General features: G+C 41.6%; 2 protein-coding genes across 3 annotated transcripts in view; both read left to right on the plus strand.

Moving 5' to 3' along the window:
- tnfrsf21 (tumor necrosis factor receptor superfamily, member 21) overlaps positions 1-10,624 on the plus strand; it is a 29,376-nt gene extending 18,752 nt beyond the window's left edge. For both annotated transcript variants that reach the window (XM_010882674.5, XM_010882673.5), the window contains exons 4-6: positions 3,442-3,707; positions 8,578-8,791; positions 9,005-10,624. In XM_010882674.5, the coding sequence (XP_010880976.1) occupies positions 3,442-3,707; positions 8,578-8,791; positions 9,005-9,234 (710 nt within the window). In that variant the 3' untranslated portion in view covers positions 9,235-10,624. The remainder of the gene's footprint in view (positions 1-3,441; positions 3,708-8,577; positions 8,792-9,004) is intronic.
- An 8,806-nt stretch (positions 10,625-19,430) lies between these two features.
- The window catches only part of LOC117593311 (adhesion G-protein coupled receptor F1-like), a 31,511-nt gene continuing 26,792 nt past the window's right edge, over positions 19,431-24,149 (plus strand). The window contains exons 1-7 of the mRNA XM_034287962.1: positions 19,431-19,722; positions 19,947-20,050; positions 21,285-21,333; positions 21,463-21,615; positions 22,113-22,283; positions 22,372-22,413; positions 23,818-23,889. Coding sequence (XP_034143853.1) covers positions 19,949-20,050; positions 21,285-21,333; positions 21,463-21,615; positions 22,113-22,283; positions 22,372-22,413; positions 23,818-23,889 — 589 coding nt within the window. The 5' untranslated portion in view covers positions 19,431-19,722; positions 19,947-19,948. The remainder of the gene's footprint in view (positions 19,723-19,946; positions 20,051-21,284; positions 21,334-21,462; positions 21,616-22,112; positions 22,284-22,371; positions 22,414-23,817; positions 23,890-24,149) is intronic.

A 24,149-nucleotide genomic window follows, 5' to 3' on the forward strand; every position in this document is an offset into this window, starting at 1 on the left:
GCTGTGTTATAGACTGGATTTCTGAATCATTATAAAAAGTTCAAGGACATTCACAGGCTTGTCCCGAAGGCACACCAGTGTTGTGTTGGCTGTATTCTCCAGGTCGTTGTTATGCAAAGAGATCCATCTTCCTCCCAATCAGGTTTGCTTTAAGGACATTTCCTCAGTCCTAACTAGTCTCCCTGTCCCTGCTGCTGAAAAACCTCCCCATAGCATAGTGCTCACACCACCGTGCTTCAATGCAGGGATGGTATTAGCCAGGAGATGAGTGTTACCTTGTGTTCCCCAGGCACAAAGATTGGCATTCAGGCCTTATAGGTCAGTCTCCATAATGTTCTAGTCTGTGGTGCACGATTTCATTCCACCTTCCTCAGCTCAATTAGAAATGATCAGTTATGAACAGGGCTCATTTCTCATAACCTTATCTTTTCATATTGTTATGCCTAGAAAACTGGATTGTTTTGCAGACGTGAAGTGGGAATGTTGTACTGTATGTCTGCCTGGCAGACTGGATATAAATTAGTTAGGCTATTCCAGTCAGGTATTTCCTGATGTCTGTTCCCCTAGACACATTTCTGCCACTTGGCTTGTATATGCAAGTAAACATGTTCTGTTATGTCACAGAAATGTGACTGCTGCCAGCCAGTCAGGGTGCGGTGTGGGACATCCTTCAGATAAGATCGTTGGCTTCAGAAAGGCTGTGGTGTAGTGACAAGGAGAACCCCCTGTCCTCTTTTTTCCGCTTGCGTCATCTTGTATACAACAAGTTGAGGCTGCTTAGTAGTATTTTTAAATTAAAACCCACAAGTCAGCTTTTTCTTATATCTCTCACATTGCAAAATGTAAAATTGCAAAATGTGTCAACAGCCTAAAGATCATGACTAAAGCAAGGAACTTCTGGCATGAAATACCAAAGGTGCCGGTTATGATTGATATATGTATTGGATGTCATCCAGCTGAAATGAACAGCGGAGTTTGCCATGCCATCTCATTACATGAACCTTAAGCAAGCACATGTCAGGGCATGAGATGATCCAAAGTGCTACAGTATATATATATATTTTCTACTTACAGTTACACAACAGTATTACCTAACCAAAATTATCTATGTGAATACAGTAGTTTTTAGACCTCCAGGTCTAAAACATCAAGCCCTGGAGTATTCCCTAATTATACTGTGTTTATTTCAGTCAGTCAACAGGAAAATAAATCTGGGCACTATCGCTGAGTTATGGCAGTGTACACCCGGGTGATGGCCCTGTCTGAGAGAACACAGACAGTGTGAAACAACATACAGAACATACAAGGAACACTATCTCCATATGGTTGAGAACAACTTTATTAGCTGTCAGTATCTTGAGACAGAGGCATGCTGAGTCATAACAGACTGACAAGTCTGGGGTGCAGATAGGAGAAGATTAGTGGTGAACTTCAGAAGCATTTCAGGCAATGCTTGGTGAGAGATCACTTTCAAATTCCTGGTGATCTACTAGCTCATGACAGGGCATTCCTTGAGGACCAATCAGGAATGTGTAGTCCGGCTAAAACTGTTTTGTTTACTACAGATCATAGGCTTAGGGTAACTGAAAGTACACAACCCCTTATGTTCACAACCCCCCAAGCCTGTACGTTCACACGTGCTACAAACACTGTTTAAATCGTTACAAAAAAATATACATTTACCTTTTAAAATTCACTTCAATAGGCTATGTACAAACAGTTTGGTCCAGAAATAATTGGATGCTGACACAAGTTTTGTTATTTTGGCTATTTACCAAAATATATTCAAGTTAATAATGAATATGGGCTTAAAGTGCAGTCTCTCAGCTTTAATTTGAGGGTATACATATATGTAGCCCCCTCTTTTTCAAGGGACAAAAGTAATTGGACAATTGACTCAAAAGCTGTTTCATGGACAGGTGTGGGCTATTCCTTTGTTGAGTCTTCATCATTTAAGCAGGCAAACGTTATGGAGTTGATTCCAGGTGTGGCATTCGCATTTTGAAGCTGTTGCTGTGAACCCACAACATGTGGTCAAATGAGCTCTCAATGCAAGTGAAACAGGCCATCCTTAGGCTGCAAAAAACCTCCATCAGAGAGATATCAGGAACATTAGGAGTGGCCAAATCAACAGTTTGGTACATTCTGAGGAAAAAAGGCACTGGTGAGCTCTGCAACACAAAAAGGCCTGGACGTCCATGGAAGACAACAGTGGTGGATTATCGTCGGATCCTTTCCATGATAAAGAGAAACCCCTTCACAACATCCAGCCAAGTGAAGAACACTCTCCAGGATGTACAGTAGGCATATCTAAGTCTACCATAAAGAGAAGATTTCACAAGAGCAAATGCAGAGGGTTCACCACAAGGTGCAAACCATAATACTCAAGAATAGAAAGGCCAGATTTTGCCAAAAAACATCTAAAAAAGCCTGCCCAGTTCAGGAACAGCATTTTTGGACATATGAAACTAAGTTCAACCTATACCAGAATGATGAGAAGAAAAAAGTATGGAGAAGGCTTGAACAGGTCATGATCCGAGGCATACCACATAATCTAAAACATGGTGGAGGCAGTGTGATGGCATGGGTATGCATGGCTTTCAATGGCGCTGGGTCACTAGTGTTTACTGATGATGTGACAGAAGCAGCCGGATAAATTCTGAAGTGTATAGGGATATATTGTCTGCTCAGATTCAGCCATATTCAGCAAAGTTGATTGGATGGCGCGTCACTTCACATATGGACAATGACTCAAAACATACTGCAAAAGCAGCCCATGGGTTTTTATGGCAAAGAAGCGGAATATTCTGCAATGGCCGAGTCAATCACCTGATCTCAACCCGATCCAGCATGCATTTCACTTGCTGAAGACAAAACTTAAGGCAGAAAGACCCACAAACAAACAACAACTGAGGACAGCTGCAGTAAACGCCTGGCAAAGCATCACAAAGGAGGATACCCAGCATTTGGTGATGTCCATGTGTTCCAGACTTTAAACAGTCATTGCCTGCAAAGGATTCTTGACCAAGTGGTTAAAATGAACATTTTATTTTATGATTGTGTTAATTTGTCCAATTACATTTGAGCCCCTGAAATAAGGGGACTGTGTATGAAAATGGTTGCAATTCCTAAACATTTCATAAAATATTTTTGTTCAACCCCTTGAATTAAAGCTGAAAGTCTGCACTTGAATTGCATCTCTGTTGTTTCATTTTAAATCTATTGTGGTGGCATACAGAGCCAAAATTATTAAAATTGTGTCAGTGTCCAAATATTTCCAGACCTTTCTATAATTATTATAAAATAAAAAACAAAAGACAAAAAAGCTAATTAGAACTTATAATCAACAAAAGATTCATATGAGAAACCTTTTAGAAATCTTAGTTAATTCGAGACATGGCCTAACACTAATGTGTCCTCTCATCTTCTTTCTTTGTTCAGGTGTGGACATCCTAAAGTTGGTGGCAGCTCAGATTGGCAGCCAGTGGATTGACATGTACCAGTCCCTAGCCAATGCTACGGAGCGCGAGGTAGCAGCCTTCTCCAATGGCTACCAGTCGGACCATGAGCGGGCATATGCAGCCCTGCAACACTGGACCATCCGTGACGGAGATGCCAACCTGGCCAAGCTCATCAACGCCTTGCATCGTCACAGACGCATCGACGTGGTTGAGAAGGTACGGGGCATCATGGAAGACAATCCTCAGGTAAGCACTACTTCAGAACCTTCCGTCTCTGGTGTTAAGTGTTCAACTGTCTTCCTGTGTACTCTCCAGTCTTCAATATCTAGCGAGATCTTTGGGTTAACATCACTCTTCTCTTATTCAGTCTTCATATGCTATTTTATTTCCCAGTGTGCAGAATCACTCAGAGAAATTACATGTGGTTTAACAACATTAGTGAAAAGATGTCTCAAGAGTGCTGGCCAGCCCTTCTGCCTTAATTGCCCTTGTGACTGATTTGGCTTGGCCTTACAGAGGTTCTGCACAGTACAGAGGTCAAAAATAAGGCCACAATAACAGTGGATCACTCATCGGCCACCACTTTTCTCCTCCTTTCCGCCTTCCTCATTTCCATCGTTTTCATATTATCCCCCTGCCTAGTGTCCTTGACGGGTCAAGGTTAGGTTCTAACAGTTAAGGGGTTGTTATAGTCCTTTTAGAATAGTTATTGAGACCCAGCAATATATTGCGCTAGCTGCCTACTGCTCTTCTGTTTGTCATCACCACTTCATAATCCTGGGATTGTGGTAATATCTAGTGTTTTTTTTTTTTTTCTCAATTGATGATAAAAGAGATAGCAGGTAATAAATTATTTGTTGCTTGCAGGGGAATGGGAAGCAAAAGCAATGTTTAAGACTGCCGCTCCCATTATCTCACAATGCACTTTTGTCTGTTTCAACAGATTTTGTCCTTGTTTCACTAAGTTAGCATGTCTACATTATGTGGTGTCAGTAGAGTTAACCACCAAATAACTTTAGCACATTAGGTTTATTCTGTCAAAAGGGCTGACCATTGTTATATATACACATACACACCGCCCTTTAAAAGTTTGGGGTCACTTAGAAATGTTTTTATTTTTAAAAGAAAAGCCAACATTTGAGATTGTTTTTGGGAATCATGGATGCTTTGGGGGAGAGGTACCCTCTGGCTTGTTATCAGCAGACTGTGCAAAAGCCAGCATCCGTGATGGTATGAGGGAGCATTAATGCACATGGCGTGGGTTATTTGCACTTCTATGAAGGCAGCATAAATGCTGAACAATATATACAGGTTTTGGAGCAACATACACTCACCTAAAGGATTATTAGGAACACCTGTTCAATTTCACATTAATGCAATTATCTAATTAACCAATCACATGGCAGTTGCTTCAATGCATTTAGGGGTGTGGTCCTGGTCAAGGGCTACAACAGCAGAAGACCCCACCGGGTACCACTCATCTCCACTACAAATAGGAAAAACAGAATGAGAACATGGATCCATCATGCCTTGTTACCACTGTGCAGGCTGCTGGTGGTGGTGTAATGGTGTGGGGGATGTTTTCTTGGCACACTTTAGGCCCCTTAGTGCCAATTGGGCATCGTTTAAATGCCACGGCCTACCTGAGCATTGTTTCTGACCATGTCCATCCCTTTATGAACACCATGTACCCATCCTCTGATGGCTACTTCCAGCAGGATAATGCACCATGTCACAAAGCTCGAATCATTTCAAATTGGTTTCTTGAACATGACAATGAGTTGACTGTACTGAAATGGCCCCCACAGTCACCAGATCTCAACCCAATAGAGCATCTTTGGGATGTGGTGGAACGGGAGCTTCATGCCTTGGATGTGCATCCCACAAATCTCCATCAACTGCAAGATGCTATCCAATCAATATGGGCCAACATTTCTAAAGAATGCTTTCAGCACTTTGTTGAATCAATGCCACGTAGAATTAAGGCAGTTCTGAAGGCGAAAGGGGGTCAAACACAGTATCAGTATGGTGTTCCTAATAATCCTTTAGGTGAGTGTATGTTGCCATCCAGACAATGTGGTTTTTTTCAGCAAGACAACGCCAAACCATATTCTGCACTTATTACAACAGCATGGCTCTGCAGTCCAGACCCGGGAGACATTTGGCACATTACTAAATAAAAAATATTACTAAGATGACCCTGAAATCCTTTATCAAGCAAGAATGGAAAAATATTTCACTTTCAAAACTACAGCAATTGGTTTCCTCAGTTCCCAAACACTTACTGAGTATTGTTCAAAGAAGAGGTGATGCAACACAGTGGAAAACATACCCCTGTCCTAACGTTGCTGGCATCAAATTCAAAATGGACATTTTTCCAAAAACAATAACATTTCTCTGTTTCAACATTGGATATGTTATCTTTGTACTATTTTCAATTAAATACAGGGATGAATGATTTGCACATCTTTGCATTCTGTTTTTATTAGCATTTTACGCAGCGTCCAAACTTTTTCGCAAACAGGGTTGTACATCCATGCTAAACCGGTTTAATTCCTGGAAGATAGCCTCATTACCTACCCTCCAATAGCTACAGAATGAGTATGTCTCTCCTCCAACCCTCAGCCGATTGTGGTCTGACTGATGGAGTCACTGTCACTGTTAATGAGGCCATAGACCACTCATGCTGAAGGGCCTTGGCACACTAGGACACTGAGATTGTTTGATCTCAGCTGAAAAATATTGTAAAGGTGTTTCTGGGGCAACCTCTCTCACATCTCAGGACCACAGACAGACAGAACACACAGCTCATATGAATGATGCATTTAGAGGCAGAGAATAAATATCTGTACATCGGCTCTCAGTGGCATGTTAGAGCTGAAGTCAAACTTCCCGAAAACAAACTCCTGAACTGAATGAAGATTCTGTCTTCAGTGGCTCATTAGTTGATTCCGCTTGGGATGACACCTTGTCCCAAACATCCTAGCAAGCTGTCCCTTTCTGTTTCTCTGCTCTCACTACACACGTCTACTCCAGTAGGAGGTTTTCCATCCACACAAGGTCACTTCCCCTTCCAGCCTCCCCTCCAGACACCACGATTCTTACAGAATTCAGGTTCTGACATGATCATCCAATCAAATGTCTTTTGCCATTTTCTTCATTAACAAGAGGTGTTGACTAACAGTAAAATGCTAACAGGCTCTTTTCCAAAACAATTCTCATTTAAAGTGGCGGAAGGAGCAGAGTGGATGAGGGCGCACGCTCTACATTGGGCCTTCAAATCATTCACTGCTTTTCCGGGGAGGGACAAGCAGTGTTTTCCCGAGATTGTTTTTTATATTTGTGTACATCTTACTATACAGACTAGGGGAATGCTTCTGGGCCTCTGGGCCTCTGAATGGATTGATGGACCTTTAGTGGGATTTGAGTGTATAAATGTGTATTCTAAACATTGGAAAGACAGTGGGGTTCCTCTCAGTGGCATCAGTTTGTCCATTGCTTCCAGGAACAAGCACATGCATTATCTGGGGAGAGAAGGAGTAGAATTAGGTATCCTGTAACATCACTTCCCCACACCGTCACAAGGCAACTGTCTGTGACGGATGGAGGCAGAGATTAAACAGAATTAACTTAAGAGTATGCTGGAAATATTTAAAGAGTAACTTCCTTCAATCAGCAAAATAATTAAATGAACATCATAAGGACACACTTAAATGGTTTAAAAGCGCTCTTGACCCACACTGTTATTTGATATTGTAGCTTTCAATGACTCACTGTATTCCAGGTCCTAAACAGTGTTTGAGTGAACATTTCTCCTAAGCTTAAATAAAGCAACTACATTAATTAATCGCAGCTACTCTGCAGGGAATAATTATTGAGCAGATTCACTTACGTATCATAGTTTCATTTTTATCTAATTAAAATGTGGATATTCTCTATCTCTGATGCTTCAATAGTTCCTCCCTACACAGGGCCTGTCCTCTTTTGCATGTCTGTTTTGTGCGTGTGTTTGTGTGGGTGTGACGAGTCTCCTTGTGCCTACCCTGGGGTCTTATCAGGGCTGAAATGTGTTGCGTGTGTTGACAGACTGTCAGTGACTCAGCCGGATCACTCTGTCTCCTCTAATGACTCCGGCACTGACTACTGAGTGACGACTCCGAAGAGCTTCTGGAACCGTTCCCACTGTTTTCTCTTAATTCCCCACTAGTGATCCGAGGGAATCTGAGCTGCGGGCCGTTCTCTGCAGTGTTCAGAGATGCGGGGTTAGCTGGTACGTTCTGTAGCGTGTCTTTGACATCGCTTGGCCACATCTGTTACACTGTGGGAGGCTGAAGGGCAAAGCTCTCTTATCGTACTAAATGTGTGCCTCCCGGACCTAGTGGACAGAGGGACCTGTTATTGACTTGCAGAGGCAGCAATATGTGGGTCATATACACACGCACATGGAAATGAGGTCTGTAGAATTGCCACATCGAGCTGCTTTATGTCCGATTTTAGGTCAGCACCAGGCGTTCTCCATTGCACGTCCACTGCCTCAATGTGTTCCTCTGAAGTGAATCGTGTTTTATTGGATTTTTCAGAAGGTTTTCTGACGCATTTCCATTGCCAGTATGGAATGCCCTCTACCATGCCCTCTGTGCCTCGCATCACACAACAGAGAAATGTTTTCTACAGTGCCCAAGACAAAATGTCATTCTCTATTGAGCTCATCTAGTCACTACCAGTTCACCCTATTACCATACCAAAGACTGTTATTTCTTTTTTTCCTTGGGTCCTCGGGGGAAACACAGTGATGTACTATGCCTGGTTGTGTGTGACTGGTCCCATGTGGTATGTGGGCAGTACAGTACATTCCCGCCCCTTTCCTTTAATGGAAAGGGGCACAGAGGCACTTGTAGGTGTGTGGGTGGACTAGGAGATTGGCCTGATACAGAACACACGGGGCAGGGCGCACAGGAGCTCCATGTCCTGTCCTTGTCCCCTCGACGCCTCCGTGACCCAGAACACTGCTTTCTCAGCCATCGATGACCCGACACTTACCCTGAACCCCTCTTGCATTCACTCCCCCCTTCCACCTCAGTCTTTAATCTCCATCTCCCTCCCTGTCTTTCCGCAGTTTGATCTGTACCATCTGATGACGGCTGTGAATGTATCCCCAAGCCACGGTCCTGTGCACAAGCCTTCCGAGTCCTCTGGGGTGGTGGTGGAGCAGTCTCCTGTGGACCGGACTAAGGGTTTCTTCCCCGACGAGTCAGAGCCGCTGCTCCGCTGTGACTCGACCTCCAGCAAAGACTCTGCCCTCAGCAGGACCGGCTCCTTCATTACCAAAGGTGAGCACCGTCCGGTTTCGGCAGTTGTGTCAGTCAACGGCCTGTTGCAGATGTACTTGCACTTACTGCCCCCTTCTGGATGCAAAGTGCACCTGATTCCATTCTGCAACACGGCTAACCGTCAGCTGTGAAAGCTGTAGCTTACATCCTTATGCTGCAGTTGAGCCTCCTCCGAATTCATTAAGAACTTTCTTTTGCCTCTGTAACTTCCAGAGAAGAAAGACACGGTACTGCGTCAGGTCCGGCTGGACTCGTGCGACCTGCAGCCCATCTTTGACGACATGCTGCACATCCTGAACCCTGACGAGCTGCACGTCATCGAGGAGATTCCCATGGCTGAGGACAAACTGGACCGCCTCTTCGAGATTGCAGGGGTCAAGAGCCAGGAGGCCAGCCAGACCCTGCTGGACTCTGTCTACAGCCATCTGCCTGACCTCCTGTAGTTCCCCAGCTGTGGTGCTACAGACCTCTACTGTGGTCAGGGGACACCCCACTCTTTTCTGCTGCAAACCCATTCCAGCCTAGTTTGGCTTTCTGGGTGTGGAATTATTTCTACCCCCCCCCCCACCCCCCCAGATACTATGAGGTAAGATAGGGAGATTGCCTACTCGCTGTCATGACCTCCAATGGGTTCCTCTTGGCTGTCCTTCATTCTAGCAGTCGGACTGAGTCTCCAACTGCTTCGATGGGTAGGAAGCCTCTTTCCCTCTCTATGTCCCTGCTGTTCTCAGCTATCCTTCCCACACCCAAAGCCAGTCTGCCTGGGGGAAGGGCAAGACAGAGGGGACAGGCACCTCAACACAACCAACATCACCACTATGCTCATTAAACCACTGCTATTGCCCTTGTGTCAATGTAGCTTTGAAATAGTGTTATCTTCACATTATGGAGCTTTTGTGGGTGTATCAGTCAGTGCTATAAACCAATATTGACTCATTCATAGAAGCAAAGCCACTCAGACTCATCTAACAAAGTCATATTACGACGCACGCTCATGATGCTCAGTATCTAACATTATTAATATTCCTAGAAGTAATGCACTAAATTCTTGTTCTTTGAGTAACAAAACCATTTAATCTGTATTCATTCTGCCACATGTGCTTCAATCGTCTCTTTGAAATGCTGTTTAATATCATATATTGTTTCCGCATTTATTTTCATCATTGTCATTTGTAGCATTTTAGCGTCTTGATTTCAAAGCAACTATGTTTGTCAGGATTTTACGGGCATTCTGATGTTTCCCCGCTAGGTGTGATAAGACCATCTTACTGGAAGTAAGATATGCATAGTTGCTACATATTCTACTTGAATCTGACTGTCACCTTCTGGACTGTGGTAACACACTGAAAAAGAATGAAGATAAACCTATAATAATTCCATCTGAATTCCACATCTTCAAAAAGCACCACCAAAAACATTTTGCTGTGAAGTGTCATTATCCAACTGACAGATACTATGGAAGGAATGCAGCCAAGCCAGTCATATCAAGCTACTCTGGTGCTAGACTTGAACTTAATTGTTTGTGTGTAAAACCGGCACAACATAGGGGACTAGGTCAGTGGCTACTAAAGTATTCTGAAGATGTGATGGGTGAAGAAGAGCCTGCAGAGTAAGGAGAAGCTGCTTCGGGAATAAATACAAAAGTGCTGTTTGAGAAGCCCACGTCTCTGTTGCGTAACAGTGTGAGCTTATAGAGCATATAGTACATGTCTGAAATGTTGAAGATTTAAAAACATGTACTCTGGTGGCTGTTTTAAAACTTATCACATGTAACCACTAAGTTTACTATTATGTAACCTCTTAAATCAACCAATTAAAGTTCAAGAGTTTGTATATGCTTGTGTGTTGTACTTCCGTCAAATCTTTCCTTGGGCCCCCAAAAGGCTCCTGCCTGCCCTGCTTCCATTACATTATATCTGATGTTTCTCACAGCAATAATTTATTATAGTTATTTCCATTTTTTTATAATAGTACATTATCCAGAGCAATCCCTGGAAAATAAAACTGATTATATTGAACGATATACTATGTGGAGGTGGAAGGCTTGGTCACTATTTTTATTTGTGATATTATAGTGAAATGTTTTTCATCTTCAATAGGGCTATTACAATACTCATTCAAGGTGAGATGCTGAATGCTATTCTTGTGTTATTCTCGACCCAGTCACTAGTGTGTTACAGAAAATACAAAATATTGCTGTTTATTTGATCCTGTAGGTGTTTTTGTGCTAACACCAAATAACTTTTTTAGAAGCAAAGAACATTCAGTAACAACCCTTTTAAATGTTTCATCAGAAACTGTTCATAGTGTTGTCCACCTGTTCTTTTATCACATCATATTTTTTTGATGCCACGAAAATAACTTTTTGTTAAATCATATATATTATTATTTACATATTCTGTATATGTACTTTTTTTTAAATATACAGCTATGGAAAAAATTAAGAGACCACTGCACCTTTTTCTTTCCTTTCCAAAAGATTTGAAAAGGAAGGTTTTGAGTGAGGAACAGAAGGGTTAAAATTAAGAGACCACTGCAAATTGAACCATAACCCTAACCCTAACCCTTCCTTTTTGACTTTTTTGGAATGGAAAGAAAAAGGTGCAGTGGACTCTTAATTTTTTCCGGAGCTGTATTTTTGATCTTAGTCTGAGTTGTGTTTGTTTTCGTCCGAAGGCTTTAAAAATGCTTCAGTTATTTTTGTAATTCTTTTTTTATTAAGTCATGTGTCCAATTGTTTTATTATCATGTTTTCACAGTTGCAGTTTTGTAGATGAAGTCTAATACTAAATTTATATCCAGGCATTGTATACTCTACCATTGCAAAAAGAGAATGTGCATGGATTATCAGATAATATATATATATTTAATTTTTACCCATTAATCAATCATCATCAGGATTATCTTTTGTTCTAAAAATATAAAGATAATGTTTGTATACTTTAATTTTTATTTGTTGACATTAGAATCAAAATCAAAATGTTATTAATTTATTTATGTCAGAGTACACAGGAAAAGAAAAGATGAAACACTGGTATCAGTATCGACATTGGATGATTAGGTCTTATATTGGATGACTGTCTTATATTGGCTTTAGGTTTTATATTGGCTTTAGGTATTATCAGCCATGAATTTCTCTAGTCTTCACATCTCCAGTTAACAGTCAAGCGTTGTGGGTGGAATGTATGTAGTTGGCACATGGTAACCTTGTGGCATGTACAGTGGGGAGATCAAGTATTTGATACACTGACAATTTTTCAGGTTTTCCCACTTACAAAGCATGTAGAAGTCTGTAATTTTTATCATAGGTACTCTTAAACTGTGAGTGACGGAATTTAAAACAAAAATCCAGAAAATCACATTGTACATTGATACATCCTACCCATTGATACATCAGAAAAGCAGAACTTAATATTTGGTACAGAAACCGGTTTTGGCATTCCTTTAGGGAAAGGTCTGGTATGGAACTGCGTAACCGTATGAAACAGGTAAGTCGTTCACCAGTAATATGAGGTTGCAGTGCAGTGTCCTTGTTTTCTGCTCGTCTCCAGTCTCTGGACAGACTATATACACTGGACTCTCTGTTTATTATATAGTGAACTGTTTAATCACTATGTAAAAATTTTTTTTCCCAAAATGGATCTTATTTTGCCTGGTCCCCCATGTTCACAGAGGTTCCTGACCAGAACTCTGTCGCTTGGTTGTAACTGTCTTTTTGGCTTTCTTGTCATATGTTACTTTCTATTTTCTATTTTCACTTGTGATCCGGTAGGCTTCTGACATCCTCTCAGCCCATTTCTCCCCAAATCCCCTGGGTGAGTGTGACTCCTTTTCTCCACCTAACACAAACAGCAGGTCGCCTGGGCCGTGTGGGTGCTGGCCATAGAGGAGGAAGAAGGGTGAGTGACCAGTGGACTCACGTCGTGTACAGCTGTACGCGTGCACATCCTTCCACCGCAGCTTCTCACTTTCAGTCAGTGTCCTCAACATCTGGAGTATGGTGCGATTCAACCTCTCGGCCGGGTTGCCTTGGGGATGGTACAGTGACGTTCTTGAGTGTCCAACTCCAGACAGTTGTTGCAACGTTTGAAATAGCTCATTTTCAAATTCACGGCCCTGATCTTGATGTAGTTTGGATAGATATCCAAATCAGGGTATACAGTCACAGAAAATGCGCTCAGCAGCAGTTTTTCCACTCTTATTCTTGGTAGGATATGCCTGAGAAAATCAACCACCACTAGAATGTATTCATACCCTGCACAGCTGGTTTCCAAATGCAAAGAATCAATGCACACAAGCTCTAAAGGGAAATGAGATGTGATACTGCCCATGGGAGCTTGAACGTGTGTCACAGCCTTCTTAAACATAATGTATGAACACTCGTGTGACATAGCCCTCAATTTCTTTGGTCATGATGGGCCAGTAGAATCTCTCCCTAGCAAGGTGGAGCACCCTTTCTGTGCCAACATGGCCCATCTCATTGTGTACATGTCTCAGAGCTAGTGTCCTGTATTTTATGGGGAGGACTAACTGCCTTCGTCCCTTTGTCCGTCTGTACAGGAGGCCATCTTCCAGGTGTAACTTGCTCCACTCATGCAGCATTTTCCGAGTGGCTCCACCTAAAGTTTTGCGCATTTCGTCTGTCAGTTTTGTGTCCCACTCCTTCAACTCAATTATCTTGCCTATGTCCTGATCCTCCCTCTTAGCTCTTACAAGATCATCATGGCTGATGGATGGCAGGTGAGAATGAGACTGCAGGTGGGAGTGCGGGGAAGCGATGTTAAGCGCAGCAACCCAGGCAACATCTTTCCGTTCCGCTGCCTGACTCCCATCCCATGTAGTGCGAACTGCCTCATCTGGGAGCTCCTCTGTAAAAGCTACCTCATATGTCTCCATGTCCAAGGGCAGGCGGGACAATGTGTCTGCGTCCACATTTGACTTCCCAGGCCTGTATTTGATGTCGAACCGGACATCTGAGAGTTCCCCAGCCCACCGATGGCCAACAGCGTTGAGCTTGGCGGTACTCATGACATAGGTCAATGGGTTGTTGTCAGTGTAAACTGTGAAGTGCGAAGCGTAGTACAGGTAATCGCAGAACTTCTCATACACTGCCCATTTCAATTCGAGAAACCATACCCAATGCCTCTCAGTGTCCCATTCTGGTGCTGATAAAGTACAGCCCCTAGGCCCTGGTCTGATGCGTCAGTATGTAGCGTGAAAGGCAGGTTGAAGTCCGGGTACCACAAAACAGGTGGTTATGTGAGGTGACCAGTTGTTCAATGGCTCCCTGATGCACAGTGGTCCAGTTAACAGGGTCTCGTGATGGCAACTGCGGGCGCTTGGTGTTTTTGCCATATGTTGGAACCTGGACTTTCCCCGGGTTTAGTCTGGAGAAGCTCATAGATTGGTTTTGCAATCCGGGAAAAATCCTGGATGTATGATCAATAATAGCCTAGGAACCTAGTCAGTTTCCTCACTTCACCAACTGTCTGTGATGTCTTGTTTGTCAGGGTTCATACAGCTTCAAGGTCGCGTGGATCTATCTTGACTCCTTCAGCTGACCCGCGTACCTGACTTGTTGTCTGAAAAGTTCACATTTCTCAGGTCTCAGTTTTACCCCATGGCGCTGGAGGCCCTGGAGAACTTTACGGAGGGTCTCAACAGGTTCTTCAATTGTCTTTGCGTAACAGAGCACGTCATCAAGATATGGGATGCAGCATTCATCTCTGAGGGGGCCTAGCATCTCTTCCATGCTTTGCTGGAATGCTGCAGGGGCATTTGAGAGTCCTAATGGGATACGCACCCATTCGTAAAGACCCCATGGAGTAATGAAGGCAGTGAACTGGCGCGACCACTCAGCGACAAAGTCCCGGTGGTAGGCTTTCCTTTGGTCCAGGATACTAAACAAAGCATAGCAACCCAGGGTGTCTGTCAGGTCTCTCGATCAGGAACAGACTTCTCATTGAGGAGGCGGTATTCGACGTACAGGCGCAGACTGCCATCTTTCTTCCTGACACAGACAACTGGAGCGGCATATGGGGACTTGGATTTGACTGTCCATCCTTTCAACAATTATTCCTGTATGTACTCCTTCACCTCCTTAAACAGCGGTTTTGGGACAGATGAGTAAGTTCTCTGTCCAGGAATTTCATCCTTGAGGGTGATCGTTGTTGAATCAGAAAAGTCCATGTTGGGTGAGACCTGGCACCTGACTCATGCTACCTGACCTGCTGGAATGAGGGTATCTTGTCTGTCTGTCCGTAGGTGTCCACACTGCACAGTGGGTTTGTTGGTCTGGATGAAATTCTCCAGGAGCTCTGCTGTTTCTGCTGGTATCTACATGGCGCTACTGAGCAGAGGGGTGGGAATCAGCTTTTCAGGTTGTTCTTGCATCATCCCTTCCAGCACGTTAAAACCTAGCAGTGGCCTCTCCAAAACGAGACTGCTGACAAGAAAAGGGACAGTTATTGACAGGCTCAGCGGCCTAATGGTGATATCAGGTATGTACTTGCCTCTTGTGCCTGATACATCTCTATTCTTTGACATGGACGTGTTGTCCCAGGTTGTCCCTGCGTAGTGGGTGTGGATATGTATTGCATTATTTTCTTACTGAGCTCCTCATAACTAGCAAGAATGTTTTGCAGGTCTGGGTCATGTGTAACCATGGCTCTAGTGGCTGTGGTGGGAGTTGCACTAGCTGTAGCAACTCCAGTACTCACTATCACTAGTCACAGCTGGGCTAGCAACAACATTAGCCTGACTTACTTTAACACTATTATCATCAACGTGAGGGTTTGAAAACAAATCAATTGAAACACCACCTACTGCATGCATTTGTGAATCAGAAGGTTGACTCTGAATGACCATATCAACTACATATTTCAACTCTAATAAGTGTGCCATACCTGTATCCTCAGACTCTAATAAGGGCTTACTATAGATAAAATTGCTGATATACTCAAAACAGCTCTCCTCATCCCCCAACTTGAAACAAGACAAGACACTGGAACGATCGACGTGGCAATCTGGAACAGTTCGGCTGAGGGGAGAGAGAGCAAATCTTTCTTGATGGCCCAAAATCAAGCTTTTCCTCTCGACGTCCGCCATGGCTGCACCCCTATTCCTCACACTGGGTCACACAGTCCAGGATCTCTATTCAGTCTCTGTCCTCGTTGATTGGTGTTTTCTGCACAGCACTGTCACCACAGTTACCATAAATATTCATATACACATTTACATAAACCGTCCAAATATGATTTGGCTGTTACTGCATTGTAATATACGCTGATACACAAACGCCATGAAATATGACTGACCCGTTGACAGTAAACCTATATTAACCGCTAAACATGTGCAAACCTATACAAACGTGTAGTTTAAAAACTTTTCCAGCACAACACAATTTATAACAGTATATGGAGCCAACCTGTCGGCCTATATTATTTCAGGCCAAATTAGCAGAGACGTGTGGCCCAAAATAACACCTACTTCAACACGCTCATCACTTGTACAAACGGCAGGTTTAGCTAACGTGCTCATTACTTAAGAATTGTTTATTTTTTTAAGGAAAAAGAAAACAGATACAACCTCAAATCATGTACCACCTAAAACCTAGTTCTTACAGGCATACAAATGGGATCCCACTCTAGTGGGCATCACATGTGGTATTGATCATTTTCTATTTGGTTTTATCAAAATAAAATATTTTATCAGGCTGTTATAGTGTTTTTTCTGTTGGGTAAATGTATGGAATATTGACTATGTATTTCCTGTTGTTGAGGCCTCTTCTGTACATAGTGCCAGATTTTCTTTTACTATGCATTCATTTGTCACTGTTGAATTGAAGTTGTGTGTATTTATTTTCTGGTCAAGGTCTTTTGACCAGAAACATGTGGGTATTTCATGTCTCATGAGAGTGTATACAGTAAATTTTAAGTTATATTCACTGACTCACCAGTGTTGTGGTGTTAATACAGGTACATAAACTTTGCTGATCGCTCAAGTGTATCTGTGCTCTACTCTTCAACACTTATTAACTAACTGAGAAGGAAGAAAGAATGAAAACTATTAAATCTGACCAGGTGCTTTGTCACAGTCTGTCCTTTACCATATTTCAGGAAGTTTTAGCTTAATTTTCTTTCCCTATAATTTACGTGGAGGGAGGGACAGTAGGGTAAATGGTTGTAGCTGTTTTTTTTTTAAACTAGATAGTAAAGAGAAGCAAGGTAAGACCGTTTTTGAAGGGGGTTGTTTAATGACAGTCATACATTTATTTTATTACAGTCATAATCTATCACTTGGTGATTGTGTTTCGCACGGACAAATAATCAAGTTAGTCTTTTTAACCTGTTACACTGTGCATGACTTGTGCCTTACTCTTCATGTTTTCCTGGGAATAGTAGCACTGCTAGGTTTTACCCAGTCAAACATTTAGTTGGTGAAATGGCGCTGCTCGTGCTAGACAACATACATATAGGGACATAACACACAAAACCTGTGACATACACAACATAGTGAGCATATCAGATAATGAGATATGAGTGGTTGATATATTGTAAACTTTAACAATTTACACTACCATTCAAACGTTTGGGGTCACTTAGAAATGTTCTTGTTTTCCATGAAAACATACACTACTGTTCAAAAGGTTGGGGTCACTAAGAAATGTCCTTGTTTCATAAAGAAAAGCAATTTTTGTCCATTAAAATAACATTAAATTGATAAAAAATACAGGGAAGTCATATTTTGTAAATACTTTTGTAGCTGGAAACGGAACCACTTTACCTACACTCTTCCTCGGTCCAGTGTCTGTGTTCTTCTGCCCATCTTAATCTTTTCATTGACCAGTCTGAGATATGGCTAGTAGGGTCTCCTTCCATTCTGAACTTATGTGGACTTGAGGTCCTGGTGCACACCTGCGGAGTACCTGGCTTGTAAGACCTGTTGCTGTCCCTGTCCAAAGTCCTCTTGGTTGTGTTGCAGATCAAGACGATTCCTGACAATTTCAGCTGCCACTGTGCCCACATGCATTTATTAATTATTACAATTGTAATCTTAATATGTTGACCCGACACAGCCAGAAGAGGACTGGTCACCCCTCTGAGCCTGGGTCCTCTATAGGTTTCTTCCTAAATTTTGGCATTCTTAGGGAGTTTTTCCTAGCCACAACTGTTGTTTGCTCCTTGGGGTTTAAGGCCAGGTTTTTTGTAAAAGCACTTTGTGACAACTGCTGATGTATAAAGGGCTTTATAAATACATTTGATTGAAAATGTATTGACTTATAATCAACTGAATGTTATTTTAATGGACAAAAATGGGCTTGTCTATTGAAAACAAGATCTAAGTGACCCCAAACATTTGAACATTAGTGTATATATTTAGAGTTGATGTTCACATACAGTTCTTGTGTAGATGCAGAATTTTGAGCGCAGTACTGATATTAACAGTCAACAGTTTGGAGGTGTCTTGATATGGTGAGCACACTGTTCGTAGTCTCTGAGGTTTATAATATTATGTATCTTAATTCAAGTGAAAGAAATGTGGTTTTTACTGTTAAAATAGTATTAGTAACAAATAAACCACATAACATGCCGAGTCCACTACACGGAGACTGCCCGATTTTTCTAGATCTTCTGGCTGCTCTGATTCAGAGTGTATTATTAGGGCATTTATATTAAAATCAACAGTATTTAACGGTATTATAGTCCATGTCACAATGGCGTAGTGGTGGAGAGGAGAAACCAGGCGCAGGCAGAGTGGCAGTCGATGTGATATTTTTAATGAAAACAACACCGAGCACATAAAGCAAACTAATCGAAACCATAGGCTTAAACAAACTGAAACACTCCCCACTGACATGAAACATACAGGGAACAATGGCCGACAAAAGAGGGGTGCAGAGGAGGAACATTCAAACACATACTGATGACTTAATTGGGACCTGGTGTGAGTGACAAGTGGAGACAAGACAAATGAAGGAGTCCGGGGTGAGTTCATGAACCATGGGAAAGCGAGAGATGACGGAGCTGTCCGTCACCTCACCGTCACAGTCCACTCCAGCAAAACAGTTGATTCAAAAAGCATTTGGACATATGTAATTCGTTTTCTTGCTCTGTATTCCAGTACATTAATTAAGGTATTAAAATATATTTGACTAACCATTTAGAAATTACAGCATACTTTGTACATAGTGGCCCCATTTTAGGGACCACAGTTATTTAATTCCAGGCATTTGTGTTGGTTTGCATTTCTAGGGCATGCACAAAAGATCCGCCAAGGTCTAGTCTTGATTCTAGGATTTGCATTTGGAATTCAAATGTATTTGTTGTGGCAGAGAGGAAGAAGTACTCTTCTTTAAGGGTTTAACTATTTTTCTTTTATTACAGCATTCCCCTTACAAACAATGTGTTTAAGTTATATGAAAAGTTATATTATTGTATAAATGTTTATGTCATATGAGGTTAAGATAAATCCCGTAACCATAGACCAACTTCTACACATCTTCTACACAACTTCTACACAACTTCTACACTCCATGCCCAGATGCAGGTCAAATAGATTTAGAAACTCTCTTATCCCGACTTCTATCTCGATTTTAAACAAATTGTCAGAACTGTTTTAAGATGTTTATTATTGTATTGTTTTCTAAATAGTGTGTTTTAGAGGCTTAGAGATTATGTGTGCTTCTACACTATGGTGTATGTGTGTTGTGTTTTTGTGTTTTTTTCTGCTGGCTGTACAAATAATTGCCCCTTGGGGACAATAAAGTATCCTTGACCTTGACATAGACCAACTACATCAAGCAACCTTTAAACCAGAGGTGTCCAAACAGTTCCACGGAGGGACGAGTGTCTGCAGGTCTTTGCTCTCTCCTTGTACTTAAAGCGGTGGAAGAGTGGCACATATTGTATATGGGAAGTTGCACACAACCAGTAAGCAGAATATGTACACCAATATTGTATTATGTTCACTCCATTAATTTTAAGGTTCCATACATTTTTGGTTGAAAATCTAAAAACATTTATAGAAATCACAAAGGGGGGCAAACATCAGAAATCACAAAGGGGACAAAAAGTCTCCTGACACTAGTTTTACACCTTTTTTGATAGGTCTTCTTGTTTCTTCTTAACTCCTCTGCATTGTTTCCCCATTACAGGAATGGCAATATCAAAGAACAAGCTGAGTGTCTTTGTCATCCTGATGGCCTGCTATATTTTGGAAACACAGGAATTAATTGACATTTCAAGCCTAATTTCACAGGTATTATATTATAGTACACCATCCTATCCAATGGAAATGTGTGAAATAAAAGTTACGATTATCATTATATCCTGCATCATAGTGCTGTTTCTTTATTACCTCATGGGCTCAAGTGCAGGCTATGTCATGGACAGCTGTGGCCAAGAGTCCCATAAGGGCAGTGTCCCAGTACTGTCCTGAGCAGGGGAGTGATAGCCTGCAGGGATTTCCATGTCTCAAGGGGCTCTAGCAGCTCCTCTGGGTGATCAGGCACTTCCAGCTGGTTTAAGTTGAAAGATGAGTGATCGATTCCTCCAGCATGCTATCTTTCACCCTCAGAGAAAGATAGAGGCCTCTAGTGACCAAAAGGCCATTTTAGCATGGGCAGGTCCAACGAGGGCTTCCCTTGTTTATATGTAATCAACTACTGTTGTTGCAACTTTAATATCCTTTGACTGATCCCTAATGATGACTATTAAAGTTATGTCCAAACAAGTCATCAGCAAGAATCAACCAATCATGAAAAAGAAAATGTTTTACTGTTTCAAATCTTTTTTATCGTACACAACACAAAACTGTTTTTACAAGAGATTTTCCAAAGCAAATAGTGGATATGTTTTTTCATTATTCAACCTGATTGTAAAAAAAAATTTATACAGAGGAGAAAGGGTTGTACAAACATACAAGACTGAATTTGCACAGTATGGGATGCTTTCCCTGTGGTTTTACCGGGCTTCCTGGTTGACAATTAGTGAGATTACAAATTTGACGGCTTGAAGATGCACTGTATATAATCCTAAGTATACAAGACAGAATTTAAACAATGACATGACTTGTCTCCTCCTCCACTTCACTTAACGCAAGAAATCAGAAAATAATTAACTAGTCTAGGGTGGTTTAAAGTGGGGGGAAAGTACTGAGAGTGTAAGAATGAGGAGTTTACAAGTCAATGAGAACTGATAGATTGTCCGGCAAAAAAGTTGAACTTGGGAATATCTGAGGCACTCTGAACCATTATTTTTTTTTAACATTAACTTAAAACGTTCATCTCTGTATTTATGCTAGTGATTCAGTAAACATGGTAATGTACTTATTAACCCCTAACTGGTTATTCAGGAGCCTTGTGATTAAAATGATAACATTTTATAAAACACCAAAAACCTGTCAACATGATATACTATGTGTAAAATACAAAGAACTATTTGAAATCTCTAAAACATCAATGTAGATACTGACTGTCAATCTCCTGGTAAAGGTATTCAACACAAAGGAGAACCCGCATTATTTGAGAGGAAAAAGAGCAGGTGAGTCAAAGAAATGCATGACCTTGAAATGATCCAGGAAATACAATACTTTTTAAACCATGACTTTGACAACTGCTTAGGAACTTATTTATTATGCTTCACTCTTTCCTCTTGTTTCAATCCCTACAGTACCAGTCAATCATTGGACCTACATTATTGACATCGAAGTCAATGTGTCAGCTATTGAAACTATACAACAAATTAAGACAGCTGTAAATTCAACAAGTCTTCCGTACGTTATCAACAACACCACTAAAATCTCTGAAATTGACATCACCACAGGTAATTATGCTGTTAGGCGTTCCTAGTGGTAAACATTGCTTTTCTAATTGTCCCTCCACAATTAGGCATGGAAAAGAATGGGGAACAGTCTCTGCATTTACAAAATAACACTTACTAGCCAAAACATTTGGTCATGTTAGGCAAATTCGTCACGTCCCGCAACACTTCTCATCTATATTTGATGGATGGGTCACTCTCCTCACGAGACACAAACCCACATAAAGAATGTATAAGGTCTGCCATTTTGCATTTTGCTCGAACAGGAGAATAGCTTTTTGTCTTTCTAAAACATGAATTAGTTTGTAAAAATGCTGAACACCAAAGATATTGCAGTGATGAATGAAAGTGACCCTGTTATAATAAATAGCCTGACACAAATCACTGGTGTTAACATCTCTACAGGTAAAACTTTATTAGGTGGGCAAATTATTGTGTAGTTTTTTTAAGACCAACCAAGTATTTTAATTGAAATTTTAAATCTGCTGTAATTTTACCAGTTTGCTCCCTTAATGGAACTGGATTCCAGTGCAGATGTGAGAACCAGTATCAATGGTCATGTGACCAGTGTCTCTCTTATGGAAGATGTGATGACACTACATCTGACACATGTGGATGTATCAATGCTATTCCTTCAGATGGAATATACTGCCAGTCGTTTTTCCAGAAAAGTAAGAACCTACATCCAAGAATCTTTGTTAAAATCATGATTTATTACAGTTCTTCATTAAACAATACCCTCTCTCTTTCAACAAATAGACTTTACAGCATGTCCAACCACTACAGCCTCTCCAACAACAGGTAACGTACACTCACCTAAAGGATTATTAGGAACACCTGTTCAATTTCTCATTAATGCAATTATCTAATCAACCAATCACATGGCAGTTGCTTCAATGCATTTAGGGGTGTGGTCCTGGTCAAGACAATCTCCTGAACTCCAAACTGAATGTCAGAATGGGAAAGAAAGGTGATTTAAACAATTTTGAGCGTGGCATGGTTGTTGGTGCCAGACGGGCCGGTCTGAGTATTTCACAATCTGCTCAGTTACTGTGATTTTCATGCACAACCATTTCTAGGGTTTACAAAGAATGGTGTGAAAAGGGAAAAACATCCAGTATGCGGCAGTCCTGTGGGCGAAAATGCCTTGTTGATGCTAGAGGTCAGAGGAGAATGGGCCGACTGATTCAAGCTGATAGAAGAGCAACTTTGACTGAAATAACCACTCATTACAACCGAGGTATGCAGCAAAGCATTTGTGAAGCCACAATACGCACAACCTTGAGGCAGATTGGCTACAACAGCAGAAGACCCCACCGGGTTCCACTCATCTCCACTACAAATAGGAAAAAGAGGCTACAATTTGCACGAGCTCACCAAAATTGGACAGTTGAAGACTGGAAGAAAGTTGCCTGGTCTGATGAGTCTCGATTTCTGTTGAGACATTCCGATGGAAGAGTCAGAATTTGGCGTAAACAGAATGAGAACATGGATCCATCATGTCTTGTTACCACTGTGCAGGCTGGTGGTGGTGGTGTAATGGTGTGGGGGATGTTTTCTTGGCACACTTTAGGTCCCTTAGTGCCAATTGGGCATCGTTTAAATGCCACGGCCTACCTGAGCATTGTTTCTGACCATGTCCATCCCTTTATGACCACCATGTACCCATCCTCTGATGACTACTTCCAGCAGGATAATGCACCATGTCACAAAGCTCAAATCATTTCTAATTGGTTTCTTGAACATGACAATGAGTTCACTGTACTGAAATGGCCCCCACAGTCACCAGATCTCAACCCAATAGAGCATCTTTGGGATGTGGTGGAATGGGAGCTTCGTGCCCTGTATGTGCATCCCACAAATCTCCATCAACTGCAAGATGCTATACTATCAATATGGGCCAACATTTCTAAAGAATGCTCTCAGCACCTTGTTGAATCAATGCCACGTAGAATTAAGGCAGTTCTGAAGGCAAAAGGGGGTCAAACACAGTATTAGTATGGTGTTCTTAATAATCCTTTAGGTGAGTGTAGAAAAATCTCCATTATGCATTTTCACATGATTTTGGATTACCTTCAGTCAATTATAAATGTCAATATTTTACAGCTAATATTATAGTATAGAGCGCACAGTCACCATGATATGTTTTCATGCTCCTTTCATACAATCCAGCAAACAAAAATAACAAAAAAAATTGTTCCACAGACCTTACAACATCTGCCACAACAGAACAGAATAATATTGCTTTCCCAACAAGCCAAGTGATCACTGTTACCGGTAAGTAGAAATAACATCTGGAGAACAGCAGCAGTCAGAGATGTGCACACTATTGATGTTAATGCACTTTGGATATGTTTCTGTACTTCTCTTCCTTTCTCATCCATTCACTATCATTCTCTTCATTGTCAATACTGGTACCCTTCAGTAGGGGTGAGACGGTATGAGAATTTCATGCCACGATTATCCTGGCCAAAATTATCCAGATTTACGATTTTATCCTGATTAATAACAATCCCAATAACAACTCTGGTTTCTAG

This window comes from Esox lucius, chromosome 18 (assembly GCF_011004845.1).
Source record: "Esox lucius isolate fEsoLuc1 chromosome 18, fEsoLuc1.pri, whole genome shotgun sequence".
Lineage (NCBI taxonomy): Eukaryota > Metazoa > Chordata > Actinopteri > Esociformes > Esocidae > Esox > Esox lucius.